General features: G+C 45.0%; 1 protein-coding gene across 2 annotated transcripts; it reads left to right on the forward strand.

Moving 5' to 3' along the window:
* The first annotated feature begins 1,850 nt into the window (after positions 1 to 1,850).
* Positions 1,851 to 20,208, forward strand: GOSR2 (golgi SNAP receptor complex member 2). 2 transcript variants are annotated; one of them, XM_065909727.1, is made up of 6 exons: positions 1,851 to 1,986; positions 10,252 to 10,316; positions 12,111 to 12,219; positions 13,204 to 13,336; positions 15,959 to 16,099; positions 19,772 to 20,208. In XM_065909727.1, exons 1-6 carry the CDS (start codon positions 1,958 to 1,960, stop codon positions 19,931 to 19,933), a joined length of 639 nt encoding a protein of 212 aa, XP_065765799.1. In that variant the 5' UTR covers positions 1,851 to 1,957; the 3' UTR covers positions 19,934 to 20,208. The 2 variants fall into 2 exon arrangements, with proteins under 2 accessions (XP_065765799.1, XP_065765800.1); XM_065909728.1 differs by lacking the exon at positions 15,959 to 16,099.
* Positions 20,209 to 20,214: the final 6 nt, after the last annotated feature.

Consider the following 20,214-nt stretch of genomic DNA (forward strand, 5'->3'; position numbering starts at 1 on the left):
CATCTCTTCTGGAAAGTCTTCTTTCATCATCGAATTGAAAGGGATCTCTTCCTTCTCTACATTATGACATACCTGATTGTCTTTACTACTTATTACACATTCATACACTGTCTTGCATTGTTACCTTTTTATAATCCCTATACCCTCTCTAATTAGCTGACAAACTTTTTGAGGTCGAGCATCTCTTCCTGAAAAACAAACAACCCCAAAATTCAGTGGCTTAAAATATAATCAGTTTTACTTTATCCCTTGGTTTCCTGTTCAGGAATTCAGGCATAGCCTCAGTTGGGAGTTCTTCGGTTCCATGTGAAGTCTACAGGGGTCTATAGAGGTCATTAGGTAGGAGTCAGCTGATGAATAGACTACTATTGAGGGGACAAGGTGGTTTCACTTACAGGTCTGGTGCCTTTGTTGAAAGATTGGGCTCAGCATGTTGACTAGACTACATATAGACATGGCCTTTTCAGCATGATGGCCTCAGGGGAGTCAAACTTTTACCAAGGTGTCTCAGGATCACCAAAGTGAGTGATCCTTTAAAGGGTTGAGTAGAAGCTGCAAGGCTTCCTATGACTTGACCTTGGAAATCCTACAATTTCTCTTTTACTACATTCTGTTGGTCAAGCAAGTCACTAAGGCCAGCTCAGATTAGAAGAATTAGACTCCACCTATTGATCATTTTTTCCTTTCCAGTAGCAAAAAATTATGAAAGCCTCTTTATTCTACCACACAACATTATCCTAGGAACCTAGGCAAGCCATTCATGGGGTCGCAAAGAGTCGGACACGACTGAGCGACTGAACTGAACTGAACTGAAGGCAAGCAAAATCCCTGGACCTCAGAGGGTCCTACACTTTGGAGTGCTAGTTCTAATTTTTTCTAAGTCTTCCTTACGTGACTGGGATCATTCTAATCTGCTTATCTAGGATTCTGTCTTACTTGTCTTCCATCCCCCCCACCCCCTGCCCCAATATCTGTGCCTGGTAACAGTAGGTAATCATTAAGAAATAAATATTAGAATAAATGGGAAAGTGTTAAGGAAAGAATGTACATGGGTGGACAGTCTCTTAGGACACAAAACTGGGTGGGATCCAGGATACAGGAAAACAGAACCATCAACTTGCCAAAGGAAGAGGAACATCTCCTCCCTTGGGAGGAACTGTAGATAAGTCTGGGAGGATGGCTTAGGCTTAGGTCTACGTGGTGTCCGAATCCTTCAAGTGTCTAAATCCTTTAAGTACAAGCTCAAATGTCGCCTCCTACATTGTCTTTCCTGAATCTCCCATTGGAGCCGACTCTAACTCTCTTGATGTCTTTAGACCGTCTACCCTTAGACGTCTATTTGTGCATACATCTTATTTCCTTTCCTATACCAAGACCTCTTTGAGGACAAGAAGAACCGGTTTGCCCCACACCATAAGTGATACACGGTAACCGCTCATTTACTCTGGGTTTTATTAGATGAATGTGGTGGGGGGCGGGGGAGGCGAGACAGGCGAAAGTTGGGGGCCAGACAGGAGATGCTTGCACCAGAGACTCCAGCGAAGAGAGAAATCTCCAGATCCACAAATAAATAGTTTAACACGAAGCCAAGCAGTCCCAGCCTTTCTCCAGCAAAGAAAAGCTGTGGTCCGCTGACCTACAACCTTGCTCTGAGGACCCCACGCCGATACACTGTGACTGCCCTTACTAATGCCTGACTCAATGCTGCAGACAGCCTCTTGCCAAAACCTGTCCTTCCTCGTCCCTCATCTGAGTCAGAACCTCTGATTACGCTTAGCCTTCTTCAGGCCTCTTTATTCGTTCCCCTTCTCCTTTCTCGCAGGCGCCACCAGGATGGCGCGCGTTGGGACAGCCCTAGAGGGGAGGAGGGTCCTGCGACCGGAAGCCGGAAGCCGGAAGGGGGGCTGTGAGGACGTGTTCCGTGGAAGCCGGAGCGGGACCCGGCGGGGCCGGCAACATGGAGCCGCTGTACCAGCAAACGCACAAGTGAGGGACGCGTCGGGCATGGGCTGGGACGAAGCCAGGCTAGGCGAGCCCTAGTCCCCTGGACTGGGGCCTCGGTCCTCTGCCAGAATGGAGGCCTAGTCCTTCCGTCCGGGCGCTGCCGTGGGGACCAGCTCGGAAGGGCTCAGCCTTTGGCCGTGATGCCTAGGTCTGCGGCGGCCGGAGGGTCCGACCTGGTGACCGGCGACATTGGGCCGAATGCCTTCCGGGATCTCCGAGGCCGTGACTAGCTGCTAGGTAGACTAGGTGAAGGGAAAGTCTTATATTGTCCACCTCCAGCCAACTGTGTGGTCCGGATTGCTAGAACCGGTGGGGACTGAGGGCCTCAGCACATAGGCGGTTACTATTTAGTTGGAGAGCCAGGGTGTTCGGAAAAAAGGTCTAACATGGGGCACCATGAGATGGAAGGTAAATGAGCATTACCAACAGGATCTCCTTAAGCAATTTAGGAGGATCCATCACTGGGCTAAAGTCGTCAGAAAACGTTTAATTAATGACTCACAGCTCCTAAATGATACCAATCCTTAGTCTTGATTGGCCCAAACCTTATTGCTGCTACGCTGTGATTTTTATTTTCTCTTTTATTCTGATTTCGGTTTACACTAAAAGACCATATTTTTCTGATAAAAGAAATTGCTCAGAATATCTGGTTCCAGGTTATCTTTACTTATTTATTTTTTCATTTATTTTTATTAGTTGGAGGCTAATTACAATATTGTAGTCCTTCCGTCCATACATTGACATGAATTAGCCATGGATTTACATGTATTCCCCATCCCGATCCCCCCTCCCACCTCCCTCTCTACCCGATCCCTCAGGGTCTTCCCATGGCACCAGCCCTGAGCACTTGTCTCATGTATCCAACCTCCAGGTTACCTTTAAAGAGGTGAATTTTGGTTTAGCTTCTCGTAAAATTCCTTGGTTCATTATTCATACTGCTCTGCGTTTTTGGAGCTTGCCGAAATATGTAATTGAATAGGGAAATAAGATCATACCTATCCTGTTTGGGGGGAAAATTTTTTATGAGTTATCTTTTATTATGGTCAAACATAAATAATATGACATTTACCTTTTTAAAGCTAACTAACCACTTGATTTTTAATTAAGTTTCCAGTATCATGTAATTTACTATTTAAAATGATAATCATTTCTAAGCGTACAGCTCAGCAGCATTAAGTACAGTCACAGGGTTGTGTAACCATCATTGTCTATTTCCTAAACTTTTTCATTATCCCAAACAGAAACTCATGTACCCATTAAGCAGTACTCCCCCAGTTCTCCCCAGGTCCCTGGTAACCTGTTCTGCTTTCTGTTTCTGAATTTTCCTATTCTAGATATCTCATATGAGTAGAATAATATATTTGTCCTTCCGTGTCTGCCTTATTTCACTTAGCATAAGGTTTCCAAGGTTCATCTGTGTCATAGCATGTATCTATTGTTCCTTTTATGGCTGTATAATATTCCTTTGTAGCGTTTTACACACACACAATGTTTTGTTATCCATTCCTCTACTGATCGGCACTTGGATGGTTTCCACCTTTTGACTATTGTAAATAATACTGCTGAGAACACTGGTGTACAAATGTCTGTATGAGTCTCTGTTTTCAGATTTTTTTGGAATATATCCGTACTTAGACCTGCCCTATTCTGATACCTTTCAACTTACAGTGTAGTTTTGTGCTGATGAAAATTCATAAAATCGCACCACCAAGGCCTGGGAAAGAAAGAAAATGGGAACCCACCTCTCTAATGAATTCACAATAAAAGAAATCCTTTAGAGCACTAGAATAAGAGGAAGATGATCCTCTTGTTTCATTTTCCAATTTTGTGTTTCATTTATTTTTCATTAAGTTACTGTTTCATTTTCTACTTCTTTTTACTTTATTGATTCAGCGTTTGGTTTGGGCAGGTGAAAATGTAGAGCTTACTTTGTAATAGTATTGAAATGACAGAATTATCTTACGCTGTTATATGAACCCTATTCTCATATAACAATTATAGGAAGGACAGACAAGAGACTTTAAAAGCTGGATCTGTGAGTCAGTTGGAAAAGGAATGAAGCAGGAAATTATGCCCATGTTACTAAGAAAGGGCAGATCTTTTACAATAACCAGGCTCAGTGGACTAAGTAGTACTCTGAAATTGATCTCATCTACAGTCTCATCTGGTTAGCTAATTTGGTTAAAGGATATTCCTAAGGAGGTTGCAACCCAGTTTATATTTAAGAGTAATTTTATTCACAGAGTCTCATGCTGCTTGTCACTGGTGCAGCAGGTAGCTGATCACAGAGTAAACTCGGAAGCTCAGTTATATGTAAACTCAGAGGAGGAATTCTAAACGGTGTCCCAAACAAGATTTGTGGAGCATAGATGAACTCCTTACCTGTGCAGGCCTCCAGCGACCTACCCTCAAACTCTATAGACCCTTAGACTCTAGCAGAGCTCACTAACTTTTCCTGTCAAGAGCCAGGTAGTAAATATTTTAGGTCTTACAGGCCATATGGTCTCTATGGCAGCTATTCAGCTCTGCTGTTATTAGTGCACAGGCAGCCTTTAGACAGAGTGTAAACAAATGGATGTGACTGTGTGTTTATTTACAAAAACAGACAAGGGACAAGATTTGACCAGCCATTGCTAGGCCGCCTACTATGTAGTCATTCGCTTATTCAGTGAATACTGATTGAGCACCCGCTATGTGTTAGGCACTGTTCCCAGTGCAGACAGTACAGCCCTGCCCTCAGGAAATTGACTTTGTTTTGCACTGCAGTATATTCATCATCATCATTATGATTATTATTATTGGTACAGTATGTTCTGATCTGCCTCCTTTCCCCTCAAGGACTGAAACAGGACTGAGGATTCTGGTTCTAGACCTCATCACCTTGTTTTCCTCACCTGTAAAATAAAAGTTTGGGGCTGATTAAACTGTAAGTCTCCTTCCAGTTCCATAACACTGGTGACTGAGTGTCTTAAAAAGGAAACAGAATCCTGTGCGTATCTGCAGTTAAATTTTGGAGTTGCAGAAATTAGTGATTGCAGCTGAACTGATACAGCAGTAACTGAGCATATTAATTTTACTGGAACTTTGAACCCAGTTTGTGGTTATCTCTTGCTGTGTCCCTAAAAGTACATTGGAATTATATCAGCATTTTAAAGTTGCATATCTTGAAAATTCCTGAACATTGGGGGGGAAAAAACAGATGAAAAGCAGGTTAAACATTTTACACTTAAATAATACTGTTAGGGTGAACTTTATAGAGGAGCTAATAGCCAGGCTTCTATTTTTGAGATCCCAGTGCTTGTAAAGGTGCCCATATTTGTCCAGGATCATTCAGTGCCCTGGACCTTACTATCACTAGAGATTCTGATTCAATAGGTTTGGAGCACAAGAAGCTCTATTTTTAACAAGCTCTCCAGGTGATTTTGATGAACAGCTGGGTTTAAAGACTGTTAACCTTATCTCAAGACCAGTTTTTCCCTTTTTTTTTTTTTTTTTTGATTTTGCCTTCTGATGAGAGACTAAATATAGTGAAGGCAAAGTGGGTGAGGTGAAAGTGCCCAGATGGTTCTGCTACTTTTAAATAAAGCAAGCAAAGTAAAAACAACAGACTTCCCTATGGTGCTGTGTGGGTTACCGCAGCAGTTTCATATTGCCTTTGGATCTATGACCCCTTAAATAATTATGATTATCAGTGCCCTATTTTAGAGTTGAGGACACTAAGGCACCAAGGAATTAAATGAACTTGTTCAGTGCCCCTCAGCTACTGCATAGTGGAACTCAAACTCCAACTCAGATCTTTTAACTCTAAAACCCTGTTTCCTGCTCGAGTTAGGCAGAAGCAGTATGTGTGCAAAGTGGGTGTATATGATGGGGGCCGGGTAGTTACCTGGACTTAAATTTTTTTTTTTTTTAATTTGGTTGTGCCGGGTCTTAGTTGTGGCACGTGGGCTCTTCGATCTTTGTTGCTGCATGTTAACTCTTAGTTGTGGCATATGAACTCTTATTTGTGGCGTGTGGGATCTAGTTCCCTGGCCAGGGATCTTGCCAGCCTCTTGCATTGGGAAGCGTGGCATCTTAGCCACTGGACTATCAGGAAAGTCCCTCCATGGACTTTTAAAAAAGCAATTCTGTTTTCAAATTCTTCCTAACGACCTCCCTGGTGGTCCAGTGGTTTAGAGTCTGCCTTGCAATGCAGGGGATGTGGGTTCGATCTCTGGTCGGGGAACTAAGATGCCACGTGCTGTGGAGCACCTAAGCCCACACTGCATAACTGGAAGGTCTGTGAGCCCATGCAACCAAGACTGGACGCAGCCAAATAAATAAGTAAGCTTTATTTAAAAAAAAAATTCTTCCTAGATCTTCTACAGACTTAAAAAAAAAAAAAAACTCAGCAGCATTGACGCTTGTTTATTTGCTATTGGGTCTCTGCTTGGTTATGTTTTCACCCATGCCCACCATGAACCCCACACAAGTCAGGACTAGGACTTCTGATTTCTAGTGTCCACACTCCCATGTCAGATTTGCATGCCATCTGTTCCTTATTGCTTCAAATGTGTTGTCTGAATTCCCAGTTCCATGTAAAACATATTTGCCACTTTGCATATAGTAGTTCTCGCAATGCCATTCATCCTTGCTCTGTTGTTTTCATTTATTTCCTCGGGCCTGGCATGTGGAGGTTGCTATCACTTTATTGGCTCTTATCTTTTCTAGTTCATTTAAAGCAAAAAGAGATTGGTTGGGAAAAGGCATGTTTCGCTGCAATTTAATATCCATTTTTGCTTAGAAAATAGTAAAAACCAGCTGATGAGTGGTTATAGGGTTTCGTGGCTATTGATATCATCTCTTCTGCTGCTGTTGTGGAATTTAAGAATTGAAAGTGACTGGCAAGATCTTCCATTTCAATTCACTTTGGTCAGGAAGACCCTTAATAAAGCCCAAAACAGTTCATGTGCTCTGTGTGTAAACATGCCAGAGCCCTTTTTTCCCCTCTTCTTCGACAGTTTGTTCTCAGCTTTTCCTTCTGTGTTCAGCTGACATCTGTCATCTTGAAATTTGTACCCTTTGGTTCTGGGGCTCCCTTAAGGGGGCTTCCCCGGTGGCTCAGTGGTAAAGAATCTGCCTGCACTGCAGGAGACCTGGGTTCAATCCCTGGGTAGAAAGATCCCATGGAGGAGGGCATGGTAACCCACTCCAGTATTCTTGCCTGGGAAATCTCACGGACAGGGAAGCATGGCAGGCTATAGTCCATTGGATCGCAGAGAGTTAGACGCAATTAAAGCAACTGAGCACGCATGCACACACGCCCTTAAGGAGCAGCAACAGAGAACAAGCCCACTCCTCTTCCTGTCATCTCTAGATACTTGAAGAGCCCCAGCTGCCCCATTTTAATTTAGTTGCTTTTTTCCTTTCCTTTCTTAAAGGATCATTATCACTAGCTCTTTTGGCTGTTCCTCTTTGCACCTTGACTTCTGAACTTGCCCAGTCATCTTGCTCATCTCCCATTGGGGGAAATCTTGACTTGGTAGGGTTTCTTTGGCACGTGACCCAAACCTGAATGCCATTCTGTGTTGTGCATTTGACTTTTTAAAAAAATCTTAAAACGCTTTTTATCCCCGACAAATTTTATTTTATTCAGTTCAGTTCAGTTGCTCAGTCGTGTCCAACTCTGTGTGACCCCATGAACCGCAGCACACCAGGCCTTCCTGTCCATCTCCAACTCCCGGAGTTCACTCAAACTCATGTCCATTGAGGCCGTGATGCCATCCAACCATCTCATCCTCTGTCGTCCCCTTCTCCTCCTGCCCTCAATCTTTCCCAGCATCAGGGTCTTTTCAAATGAGCCAGCTCTTTACATCAGGTAGCCAAAGTATTGGAGTTTCAGCTTCAACATCAGTCCTACCAATGAACACCCAGGACTGATCTACTTTAGGATGAACTGGTTGGATCTCCTTGCAGTCCAAGGGACTCTCAAGAGTCTTCTCCAACACCACAGTCTAAATGAAAAACATTCGTATTTGCTTTGTGGTTTAATATCCTAACCAGTCACTGGAGCGCAGAATTTTATGCAAATTTCATAATCATAAGCTGATTTTTAAAAAAATACCAGAACAGAATATGGAGCCAAAGGCAGGCCTCTGATACAACCTGGAAATCTTCCCCAGGACCCCTTGGGAACCGTTGTTATGCCTGCCAGAGGTCCCTCATCCTTAAAGTTTAAAATATTTGTCAATCACATGGGAGAAATGTGATGTTATTACTTTGAATATACATTTTCCTGATTACTGGAAGAGTGTTTCTTCATATATTTTTTTGTCCATTTGGATTTCCTTTTCTCTCAGTTGCCCTTTGCCCATTTTAAAAATTGTTTTGACTTTTCCTATTGATATGTAGTAGTTCCTTATACATACATTCAAACATATTCCTTTGTTATCTGCTGCAGGTGGCTTCCAGTCTCTGCCTTTTTTTTTTGTTCCAGATGTGCCTTTGGTGTAAAAAGGTTTTGTTTTTGTTTTTTACTGTGGTCAGATCTATCAGTCTTTTCTTTTGTGATTTGTGGGGTTTGGGGGTAGTTTTGGTTTTTGTCTTGTTCAAGAAATCCTTACTTAACCTGAAGTCATAATATGCATGCCTTGAGTTTATCTTTGTGTATTACACAAAGTGTCTTTTTTCACATGGTTAAGGATCTGAGCCATCAGCATTTGTTGCAGTCTGTTCCTTTCCCGCTTCCATTAGAAATTTGCCTCACTGCTCACATCCAGGCCTTCAGGAAAGTCCTCGTTCTCTTTTCCATCAGCACTGCCATTCAGTGCTCTCTGGCTGTTTTCGTCATTTCCCTGATCCAGGTGTCAGTTTCTTCAAGTTGCTGTCCTACATCTGCCTCCATATCTCCATGTGTCTCCATTCTAAAGCACCTGGACTTACCTTCCTGAAGTAGCGACCTCGTCCCTCAGACTCTAGGAGTGATTTCTGGTTGCCTGTCAGGACCTTGGGTCTTGCCCAGGAACCTCTGAGGGTCTGCCCTTGCTTCTGGAGCCATGGGTCATGTTTCGAGACCACAGCGAAGCCCTGGAAAAGACTCGAAGCAAGTTCAAACCAAATTTGGGCTCCTTGCTTGCGTTGGTAAATTTGGGGTTACAGTGTGTGGTGCTCACGGTGGACGATGGTTGCTGACATTTCTTCAAGGCCTGGAGATGATAGAAGAGCTCACACCTCCCCTCCTGTAACTCTCTGTGAAAAGACCAGAAGCCCCAGGATTTATCACAGAGGACTGCTTGGAAGGGCTCAGAGGGTGACTTTGGCCATGCCCTGGGAAGCCATCGGGAAGTGCCCTGGGCCTGGTGTCAGGACTGGCCAGAGGCCCCGGTACAGAGCTGTGTTTCCATAACTGCCTCCTATTGCCAAGGAAAGAGGTTCACCAAACAGGAGATCCCTGTCTCTCTGGGCCTTCCTCTGATGGCTCCCTCCCACTAATCCGCCTCCTCCCCTTCTTCCCTCTGACCCCAGCTCTCAGGCATGCCAGCCTGCTGGTCACCCATGTGACAGGACTGGCAGGCCTTTTTGCACGTCATTTTGTCCACATTTTCCTTTACCAAATCACATTTCGAATTCCCTTTGTCCACAGAGCTGCCCCCAGCTCAGTCTTCTGTTTTCTTTGCCTTTACTTAGCACTGGTGCTCAGATCTTTCTGTTTACGCTTGTGTGTGTTAGTGTTCTCTTAAATCTTCTTGGGACTTTTCGCGTCTATCTGGCCTGTCGTTCCTAATTATACTGTTTCTCAAGGACAAGAATTCTATCTCTCTTGCCCTTTGACTCTCTCTAGTACAGAGCAGAACTCAGCACATTGGGTCAAAGAACAGAGAGTGGGATTGGCCGGGTCCACATCGAGGTTTATCACTTGGTGTGTGACCTTGGACAAGTTACATAACCTTTCTGGGCTTCAGTTGTCTTATTTACGAAAAGAGGGTGATAATAGTCCTTTCCTCATAGGGTTTTTGACCTTGCAGAACGTCTCAGATACAGTGAACGATCACTAAATGCCGCCTGTCTGCCTTGTTATTAATATTTAACGTTAAAATATTAGAAACCGTGCCAAAACATGTGACCTGAAGTGCCACATACAAATTTCACAGTTCAGCGACACTGTCCATTTAGATCAGTTCTACACTGGCATTAGAAAAATGGTCTTTCCTGACCGAAGTACTGTTGATTACGCGCGTCTCACTCATTTCCTCCCTCTCCCTTTGATAGGCATGTCCATGAAATCCAGTCTCACATGGGACGCCTGGAGACGGCAGACAAGCAGTCTCTGCACTGTGAGTAATTAACTACGGAGACCAGAGTCCTGTCTCTGATGACACGCTGCTAATGGGCTGGGTTTCCTGACTGTGTTTCTGCCTCAGGGGCTGAAGGAGTCAGCGTGGAATGAGTTCTGTTGTGAGAGTGGACAGAAAACCCTGTGGCAAAGTCACTGGTTTCCCTGACCGCGCCCTCTGGAATCCCACAAGTCTTATCCCCCATTACCCCTCCACTCAACCTGACAGGGCCCGATGGGAATGGGAGTACTTGCCTCCATCTGTCTTAATCTAATTACCCTGTCCGTAGAGGAATGTGGTCCATAAAGATTCAGAGATGTTTAACTGGAACTGGGCGTTTCTTCTTGAGCTGAGAATTCTGCAGCTTTCCAGGAGGATTATTCAGAAACGAAGGGCAGTATTAATTAGTTCAGTTCCCACACCCTGATTTCTTTTGAGAAGAGTGCTGCTACTTGTGTTTTAGTTTCTTTTCTGTTTGAGAAAAGGTCCTGAAATTTCCCTCGTGGTCCCTTGGTTAAGATGCCGTGTTTCCAACACAGGGGCTACTGGTTCAACCCCTGTTCAGGGAACTAAGATCCCACCTGCCGATGTGGCGTGGCCAAAAGAAAAAGGAAAGGTGCTTTTTCTGAGTCCGTCACACAGACACTGCTGGTCCCCCTCCCACCACCGACGCTGTCTCCTCCTGTCACTCCTTGGCTGGCGCTGGGCCCGTTCTCCTGTCTTCTCAAGCCTGCTTTCTGCTCCCATGCACCTCTTCTCCCGGTCCTGTGCCTCGCCTTGTTCTCAACTGTGTTTGTTAGCTCTGGGCTCCTCTAAGAAGGTGACACCTCTGTCTACTGTCATTCCCTTATTGGACACGAGGCAGTCTGGATGCCTTTTTCTGTGCACAGTTTAGCCTCTGACCGTCGACTTTGTTTGGCTTTCTGGCAATCTCATTGGTACATGAGTAGAAATGGAAAAGAGGTCATTTTGACTGTTAGTAAAGGAGCTAAGGAAAATGACTGTATTTATCATGTTATTACCTCTGTGGATTCCTTCCTGGGCCTTCCCTGTTGGTACTTTGTCTGTCCTGATGACTCCAGCATCAGCCTACTATTCTTAAGGGAATGCTTCTCCTTGTTTCACATACTAATCTTTCCCTGTGCGCTTTTTTTTTAACCTCATTATTTTCTGTAGAGGGTTCATTTGGCAGTCTTTTTACTAGATATTTATAACCCATATCTGAGAATAATCTCAAAGGAAAAGAGGTCTCATGCTATATCATAAAATACTACATTTTGCTGAAAATATTTATTTGGACAATCTTTTTTGTTTTTTTTTTTGGACAATCTTTGAATGTTCATTTTATTTTCAAAGGCAGGAAATTTTTTTTTTTTTCCCATTTATTTTTATTTTTTGGAGGCTAATTACTTTACAGTATTGTAGTGGTTTTTGCCATACATTGACATGAATCAGCTGTGGATTTACATGTATTCCCCATCCCGATCCCCCCTCCCAGGAAATTTAATTCTATAGATTTATCTTTAGGTTTTTTTTTTTTAATAGCATTGTTATGGCATTAACACCTATATATATGCATATATACATATATATATGCGTATATATATAAAAACATTTAGAAAGTCACTTAGTATAATTTGAATTTTTTTCTGTTCTCATCAGTGCATTTTTCTTCTTTTGCAGTACATATTTTTGAGTTTATTGGATATAGAAAAAAGACATGTTTGATTTACCATTCTAATTTAAGTTCACTATCTCTTTTCCAGTAACTGTTCTTTTTTCTCTTTTGTGCAGTAGTAGAAAATGAAATCCAAGCAAGCATAGACCAGATATTCAGCCAACTAGAGCGTCTGGAGATTTTGTCCAGCAAGGAGCCCCCGCACAAAAGACAGAATGCCAAACTGTGAGTGCTCTGACCCTGCCAGGCCTTGATCCCAGAGAGGTCATTAAATATTCTGAAAATCCATTTACACCTTGAAAAGCTGAGACTATGCAAAGATAAAGTCCCGTAAAGACCACAATTCTATTTGCGTGATTCTCCCTCAGAATCAAAAGCCTGTGTTGTACACCACAGGGAATATAGCCAATATTTTATAGTAACTGTAAATGGATTATAACCTTTAAAACTTGTGAGTCACCATGTTGTATACCTGTAACTTATGTAATATTGTACATCACCTCTGCTTCAGTTAAAAAAAAGAATAAAAAGCCTGTGAGGTTGGTGGCTCAGAAGCCTGGTGTCTCCTTTCCTTGTTGGTATCATTTTGAAATTTTGCCCCCAGTACTGTTTTTCTGACCAGACCCATGCCCACTGGAAACCTAATGCCACCAGGCAGTGTGACTCTGTTTTTTGATTCCCACTTCATTCTTGGGGTGAATTATCTTGCTCTTAATCACTCCAGTCAGTGTATTTGTAATGAAAAACTGATCTAATGTTTGATACACCCCCATGAAATTAAATCGAAACCACTCTTACCACCTCCACCCCAGCCTCTGTTTCCAAAACGTTTATGAAACTTCACTGATGCTCTACTCCACAGATGCCTTGGGCTTCTTCCAGGAGAGCAGTATAATCCCTAGAAGGTCAGGAAGAGGTCATCGAACCTGCTTCCCGTCACCTGTTCCCTGTCATGCATCCAGAATCAGAGACCAGCAGATAGTTAAGGAAAGCTGCTGGAATCTCATTTGCTACCATCCTGCTCCAATTACAGGCTCCCTTTTTACTTTCAATATTATTGATCAAATCAGATTATTTGGGGTGGGGGGTGGGTAGCATGGAGGGGTACAGGGGGAGTAAGGAACTGTCTTCTTCCCTGAAGACGAAGTCCAGCCGCTGCCAGCTGTGCTGCTCGGGACTCCTGGAATTTAATCTCTCTGTCAATTCCAGCCGGGTCGACCAGTTAAAGTACGACGTCCAGCACCTGCAGACTGCTCTTCGAAACTTCCAGCACCGGCGGTATGCACGCGAGCAGCAGGAGAGACAGCGAGAGGAGCTTCTGTCTCGCACCTTCACCACGAACGTAAGCCCGGCGCCTGGGCGGGATCGGCAGGGACTGGGTGGCTGGTCAGAGCTGGAGCTCAGGACTCTGACAGGAGCCCTCTGCGGGGTACTGAAGCAGACAGATGGGACGGGAGGAGAGCAACTGGAAGTGATGGCCGACTGCGTTACAGAGACTAGACCTAGACACCACTTGCATCTCTTTTTCTGTCACAAAAACCCTCAGAGGAAGTAGTTAATTTGAGGGAACAGGCAGAGGTGAAAGATAACCTGGTTTGCCTGGTGGATGCAGAGAAGTGGACTTTCACATTTTGGAAACATTTTCCTGATCAGATCAAGAAGGATAACTTAGACTATTTGTAGCGAGGGCAGCGTTTCAAAGCTGCCTTCAGGCAGTTACCTCTGTGTGTGTGTGTGCATGTGCATGCATGCAGTTCCAGCGTTGGATGTGTTGAAATGTTTTTGCATGTGTGTGCGTGTGTGCATGCATGCAGTTCCAGTGTTTAATGCATTATAATGCTTTTGCCTCTAGTCTGAGCGGCACTTAAGAGGGATTTGTTAACAGGTATTTCGTTTTAAAGGGACTACTTGACTTGAGCCCGTTTGAAAGTTGCCTGTTGGTTTGCATGTTTGTTTTCCTGGGATACCCATGTACCTGTCCTTTGGTCTCAGTGGGATCATTTCTCACACATGGCTGTAGAACATTACTGGCTTTCCCTGTGTCCTGCATAATGTATCCCACCAAATAAGGTGGGTCTCGGGGGCTTTTTGTTTGGTTGGTTTTTTGTTTTCTTACAGAGGTTCATTTTCTAAAGTAGGCTTACACTTTCTAAGCCCAGCCTCAGAATTCAAATCAGTTCCCACTTTGCAGATGTTGAACCCTCTTTGCTGTGTCCACATGTGCAGTAATTTCCCCAGGTGCTTCAGAATATGCCTACATAGTTTGGCTTCTCTGATGTAAGCAGTCAAGTAGTAATAATTAACAATTCAAGAGGTCAATGAACATGTGTTGGTCAGTAAGCAGAGCCTCTTTTCAAAAGAGTAGAGAGCCATATGACATACTTAAGGTGTTGTGTGGGCTTTTGATAGCTGTGGCGTTGGTTATAGGGCTTTTTTAGGCCAGGGATGATGGCTCCGAATTATTTTACGTCTTACCAGCCTAGTGTGATGCTGTGCGTACAGTGGGCCCTTAATAAAAATTATCTGGCTGAATGAACTTCCTGGTCTTTTTATGATCATGAGCTATAGTACATTTTTCTGAGAGATAACAGCCCATCAGCTGTACCCAAACACTGGGATCTTCACCCACCAAACATCAGCTTGTGCAGGATGCTATTTAAGGTGCTGAAAGTAAAGTATGTTTAAACTAAAAACCTTGACTCCTATCCCTGAGAAACTCCCATGTTAGCAGCGGGGGGGATTGAAAATATATACCTGAAAAAAGATTGTGAACTTGAGCAGCAGAGAAAAGGTGGTTTAACTTCTTCATGATGACAGAAAGTGGTAAAAGTGGTCCTGCTTGGCAGAAGGGTTTGTAACGGCCAGGGAACTGGAAAGAGGACAGGGCAGTGACTGCTTATGCGTGCGTCCGTGTCCTTGCCACTGCAGGGTGAAGGTGGAGCGCTGGGATCGGTTTTGATATTTCTTCCTATGGGACAGTTAAGAGGGCGGGCTCTGCACCCAGCACGGGGATTTGTGCCCCTCTGGACGTCTCACTGGCGGGGTCTTACGCAAGTCATTCCACCTCTCTGGGCTTCTGTTTCTTCATCTAAAACAAGGATAATACCATAACTACAGCATAATGTTAGAGTGGGGCCTGAACGAGCTTAGAATGAAGAGTTTGCAAAGTGGAAAGCATTGATCAGTATTAGTTCTTTCCTCCCTTGATTTTTTTACAGACTTTTCTTCCCTGCTCAGGTGAATAGTCCCGTTGTGAACACTGTTGGGCCTTTAATACAAACCAGTCTCTGCTCTTTGTAGTCAGTCTGTCTAATCGGAGGGAGGAATAAACCATAGATGAAATAGCCAAAGAACAAAAGCAAACCTTCCCCACTGCACCAAGGGGAAGCCAGGTAAAGGAACATTTGGAAGAAGTTAGGTTAGTAAGGAATTAGAGACAACCTTTATGAGAAACCCAGCGAGAATAGTGTTTTCAGGACTTCCCTGGGGGTCCAGTGGTTAAGACTTCGCCTTCCAGCGCAGCCGGGAGTGAGTTCGAGCCCTCATCAGGAAGCTAAGATCCCGCATGCCCTGTAGCCAAAAAACCAAAGCATGAAACAGAAGCAATATTGTAACAAACTCAATAAAAGACTTCAAAAATGGTCCACATCAAAAAGTAAAATAAAAAAATTTTTCCTGAGTTGGGGGAGTGATGCGGAGGAGGCAGGGATGAGCAGACTTGTGTGGTGGAACCCACTTGGAGACTGAGAAGTCTGAGAATTGCACTTCCTCTGAGTGGACAGGGGCCGCCCCAGATCTCCGCTTTGCTTTTTAGTCTCCGTCAGGTTCCTTTGATTCTTGCGCCATTTCCTCTGGCAGTTCTTCCGGCTTGACCTTGACCAAGAGACAGAGTGGTCAGTTGAGGTGGGGACACCAGGAGCTGAGCAGCAGCAAAGTTAATCAAGTGCCTGCGTTTCTTTCACAGGACTCTGACACCACCATACCAATGGATGAATCACTGCAGTTTAACTCCTCCCTCCAGAAAATTCACCACGGCATGGATGACCTCATTGGAGGCGGGCACAGTATTCTGGCAGGACTGAGGGCCCAGAGACTGACCTTGAAGGTGGGGGCCCTTTTGGGGGGACAGGGAGAAGGCCTTGTGTTTTGACTTTAGCCAGCAGTGTGAGACCTGCGTTTAACTTTTGGTCACGTAGCCCTGAACTGTGATGCTGTGATGGTGAGACAGAGCCTTTGAGTTTGGGATCCTTTTTGCTGGAAGTGGATTATTATGAGTCCAAAAGTAGCCGAATTCCCTTTGCCAATAGGTATTTACTGTGTTTACAGTGAACCATAATGTGGCATCTCTGAGTATCCAGGTGTTTTTCCATTTCCTGGGCTGAACAGAAAGTGACTGCCCCTGTGAGAGGAAGCAGTAATGGGCCAAGAAGTTCTGTGATAGAATTCACTCTCGGAAGAAGGAAGACACGGCTTTACTTGGCGTCTCACTCACTCCTGGGTGTGCTCCGTGTGGCCCCTGTGGCGGGCAGTCTTAGAGCCAAGACCTCTGTCCTGCAGCAGCTGAAGCCCCCCGAGGGAGGGTCTTAGGGCTGCCAGGGTTGGTTGACAGTGGCTTCTGGAGCACAGGCTAGTGACCCCCGGTGACTCTGCTGCGTTCTCTCTTTAGTAACAGGTATTCCTAGAAACCCTGCCCCATTGGCTGAGACTCAGACCCCTAGGGAGTGGTTTACAGAAACATTACACAGTCTCTGATGTCAGTCATGATGTTTCAGCCTCAGCCCTTTTCCTGTATCAACCCTGATGGATAATGGGGTGTGAACTGTGCCTGTTATCAGGGTGTGGTCCCTTGTGCGCGGAGCCCTCCCAGCCCCTGAGCTGTGAGAAGCAGTCACTCGGAAGTGTGAGCTTTATCTTAGTTTTTGTTGGACCATGTTGAGCCTGTCAGCTCCGCAGGACTTCAGTATGTTTCTGAGCATCGCCTACCACCTTTACCTGGGAGGAGGTCAGGCAGGCCTCGAGTGACACTTATCTTGCTGATGGCTGCAGCGCTTCCAACAGTCTGGAAGCGTGGTCTCACAGCTCCGTGGGCGCCCCCGTTCAGGACAGCCACCTGCAGTCCTCTGAACTGATGTGTGTGTGTGTGGCTGCTCAGTCGTGTCTGACTCTTTGTGACCCCATGGACTGTAGCCCACCTCCTCTGTTCACAGTTTTTTTTTCAGGCAAGAATACTGGAGTGAGTTGTCATTTCCTTATTTCCTCCTCCAGGGGGTCTTCCTGACCCAGGGATCAAACCCGCATCTCCTCTGTCTCCTGTATTGCAGGCAGATTCTTTACCCGCTGCGCCATCAGGGAACCCCAGTCTAAACTAATACATGAGGGTTAATCCTCCCTTTCTTTAGAAAGCTGCTGGCTTCCTCCCCATATCTCAGAAAAACAGTCAAACTCTTTATAGGATGAGACTCATAGTGTCAACACTTAATGTCAACCCGGTAGGGCTCAGAGCTTATTGTTAAAGCAAATGTCAGCTTCCTACTGAAGCCTGGTGTCACTGAAGAGCCTGTGCAAATTCTGCCCTAACACTGTCCCCAGAGATAAAGTGCTGGGAAGCCTGGTGGGTGGGCAGTCAGGGGCTGGAGTGCGAGGTTTGTCATCCGTTTCCTCTGCACATCTACTGTACTGATTCCTTCTACCTGCCCCACTTCTGTCAGGCAAGCTTCTGCCTAAAACATTTGAAAAGAGCATAGGAGGAAGTGTGAAGGAGCCGGGCCATGATTTGGGGAAATTTGTGGTAGAAAATGAGTAGTGTTTTTGAAATGTATGTTAACTTTCCAGTGATTTTTGAATTTGATATTTGAATTTCGTAGAGTGATGGAATAATCTCTTCTTTCATAGCTGAGCAGAGTCTTGAGTGAGAGTCTAATGCTGATCATCACTGTTGTGGTGAAAACATGTCTCTGATCTCCTCTGGCAGAGATGACATTTGATCTGAGAGACTTTCCTCTCAGTTGCCTGTTACTGTGTTCACTTAAGTAGATGCGGGACCTTAGGTTAGATGCCTCCATACAATACAGTGGGTGACGTGTAAGTAAGTTGAGATCCGCCCAGCATCTATCTATTACTTCATATAAAATTGAATATGCTTAAGAATGAAAATTAGATAGCAGGGAGGAAGGGCGGCCTGGGTGGTAGCCTGGGTGGTATGGATTGTTGGTTTAGGAATAAAATACTCTTGCTTTGGGTGGTGGGCGGTGACATTTACATATGGGGCTTTAGGTCGTCGTGGTGGTGTCTGGCAGCTGTGTTTCTCTGGTTCCGTCTTGCCTGCTTCTGACCCTCTCATGAATGTGGACGTAGGCTCTGCTCAGCAGAATTCCTGAGGTGTCTACTCCACAGCGAGCACAGACTGATGGCAGGCATTTTAAAGCCAGGGAGCAAAGAAGAAGTTTCTTTGATATTGCCTTTTATTTTTTAATGTGAAAAGTGAAAGTGTTGGTCGCTCAGTCGTGTCCGACTCTTTGCAACCCCATGGACTGTAGTTCACCAAGCTTCTCTGTCCATGGACAAGAATACTGGAGTGGGTTGCCATTCCCTTCTCCAGAGCATCTTCCCGGCCCTGGGATCAAACCCGGGTCTCCCGTATTGCAGGCCAATTCTTTACCATCTGAGCCACCAGGGAAGCCCATTTTTTCCTTTTAAATATAAAATATTCTAATTTAGAACTTCTTTATGGAGGTATGATGTGCATACAGTGAGGTGTACAGATCTTAACTTGTACAGGTCATGGAGTTTTGACAAATGCCTACATACACCTTTGTAACTTTCCCTGCTCTCAAGACATAGACCGTTTTCATCACCTCTGAAAAAGCCTCTGTGCCCTTCCCAGGTAAAGTCTGCTTCTGCCCACCCCCTGCCCCAGGCAACCACTCTTCTTATTTCATCATAAATTAGTTTTGACTGTTATTGAGCTTAATTGTAGATGTCCACATTACTCTTGTGTGTGTGCCTCCTTCCTCTCAGGAGTGTTCCAGGCTCTTTCATGTCATTACATGGTGTCACCCGGTCCTTTTTAGTGCAGCAATATCTCATCGTGCACAGAACATACACTGTTAATCCATCCTCTTGTTGATATGCACCTGCATTATTTCCGGTTTGGGAATATTCTCCTGTTTTCTTCTAGAAGCTTATAGTTTTAGCTTGTATGTTTATGATGAAATTTTTGTGTATAATATGAAGCAATGGTCATTTTTTAACACATGTTCTTGTGCATTATACATATGGACATATACACATGAAGTAAAGTGTTAGTCGCTCATTTGTGCCCCACTCTTTGCAACCCCATGGACTGCAGCCCATCAGGCTCCTCTGTCCATGGGATTTTCCAGGCGAAGATACTGGGGTGGGTTGCCATTTCCTTCTCCAGGGGATCTTCCCTACCCAGAGATTGAACCTGGGTCTTCTGCCCTGCAGGCAGATTCTTTACCGACTGAGCTACACGGGAAGCCCACATTTGTGTATATGTGTGTATATATGCTCTGTGCACAAGATGCCCGTTATCTAACCATTTGTTCCAGCATGTTTGTGGAAAAGACTTTCCTGTCCCCCTTGCTTTGCTCTGTGACTTTGATTGAAGGAGCCTGATCTACATCTGGTTGCTGCTGCTTGTATGCTTTAGGCGTGACCGAGAGACTGTTGGTCCATCGCACCTCATGCTGACATTCACCCACCCTTGGCACAAGGAGGTGATCACGGTTTTTCGTTCTCCTCTTGTCTGCCCCAGGGGACCCAGAAGAAGATCCTTGACATCGCCACCATGCTCGGCCTGTCCAACACGGTGATGCGGCTCATCGAGAAGCGGGCCTTCCAGGACAAGTACTTCATGATCGCTGGGATGCTGCTCACCTGTGTGGTCATGTTCCTCGTGGTGCAGTACCTGACCTGAGCCAGCCAGGCCCCGCGGCCGAACACCGGTCCCAGGGCGTGAGAGTGTGCGTGAGTGTGTGTGCGCGAACGAGGGGGGGCCCAGGGGCTGCCCTCTGAAATGTGTGTGCCCGTCTTAACTGTGAAGACCCCTTGGAAGTAATTGTGACCTGTGACCTGGCGGGAATTTCAGACCTCTGTTTCTTGTGACATCTTGGGGAAACCTCATGCTGCCAAGATGCACGGTGCTTAGGAAATGAAGGAAGTACCTGTTCTCTTGCTCACACTCACTCTCACTGGGGG

This window comes from Muntiacus reevesi, chromosome 18, assembly GCF_963930625.1.
Source record: "Muntiacus reevesi chromosome 18, mMunRee1.1, whole genome shotgun sequence".
In the NCBI taxonomy this organism is placed as follows: Eukaryota; Metazoa; Chordata; class Mammalia; order Artiodactyla; family Cervidae; genus Muntiacus; species Muntiacus reevesi.

What these genes read in the sequence shown, in the direction of transcription:
- GOSR2 (XM_065909727.1), top strand. Translation starts at nt 1,958, where the DNA reads ATGGAGCCGCTGTACCAGCAAACGCACAA. An exon ending in AGACAAGCAGTCTCTGCACT is followed by an intron (nt 10,317 to 12,110) that starts GTGAGTAATTAA and finishes TCTTTTGTGCAG; the next exon opens with TAGTAGAAAATGAAATCCAA. An exon ending in CCCAGAGACTGACCTTGAAG is followed by an intron (nt 16,100 to 19,771) that starts GTGGGGGCCCTT and finishes TGTCTGCCCCAG; the next exon opens with GGGACCCAGAAGAAGATCCT.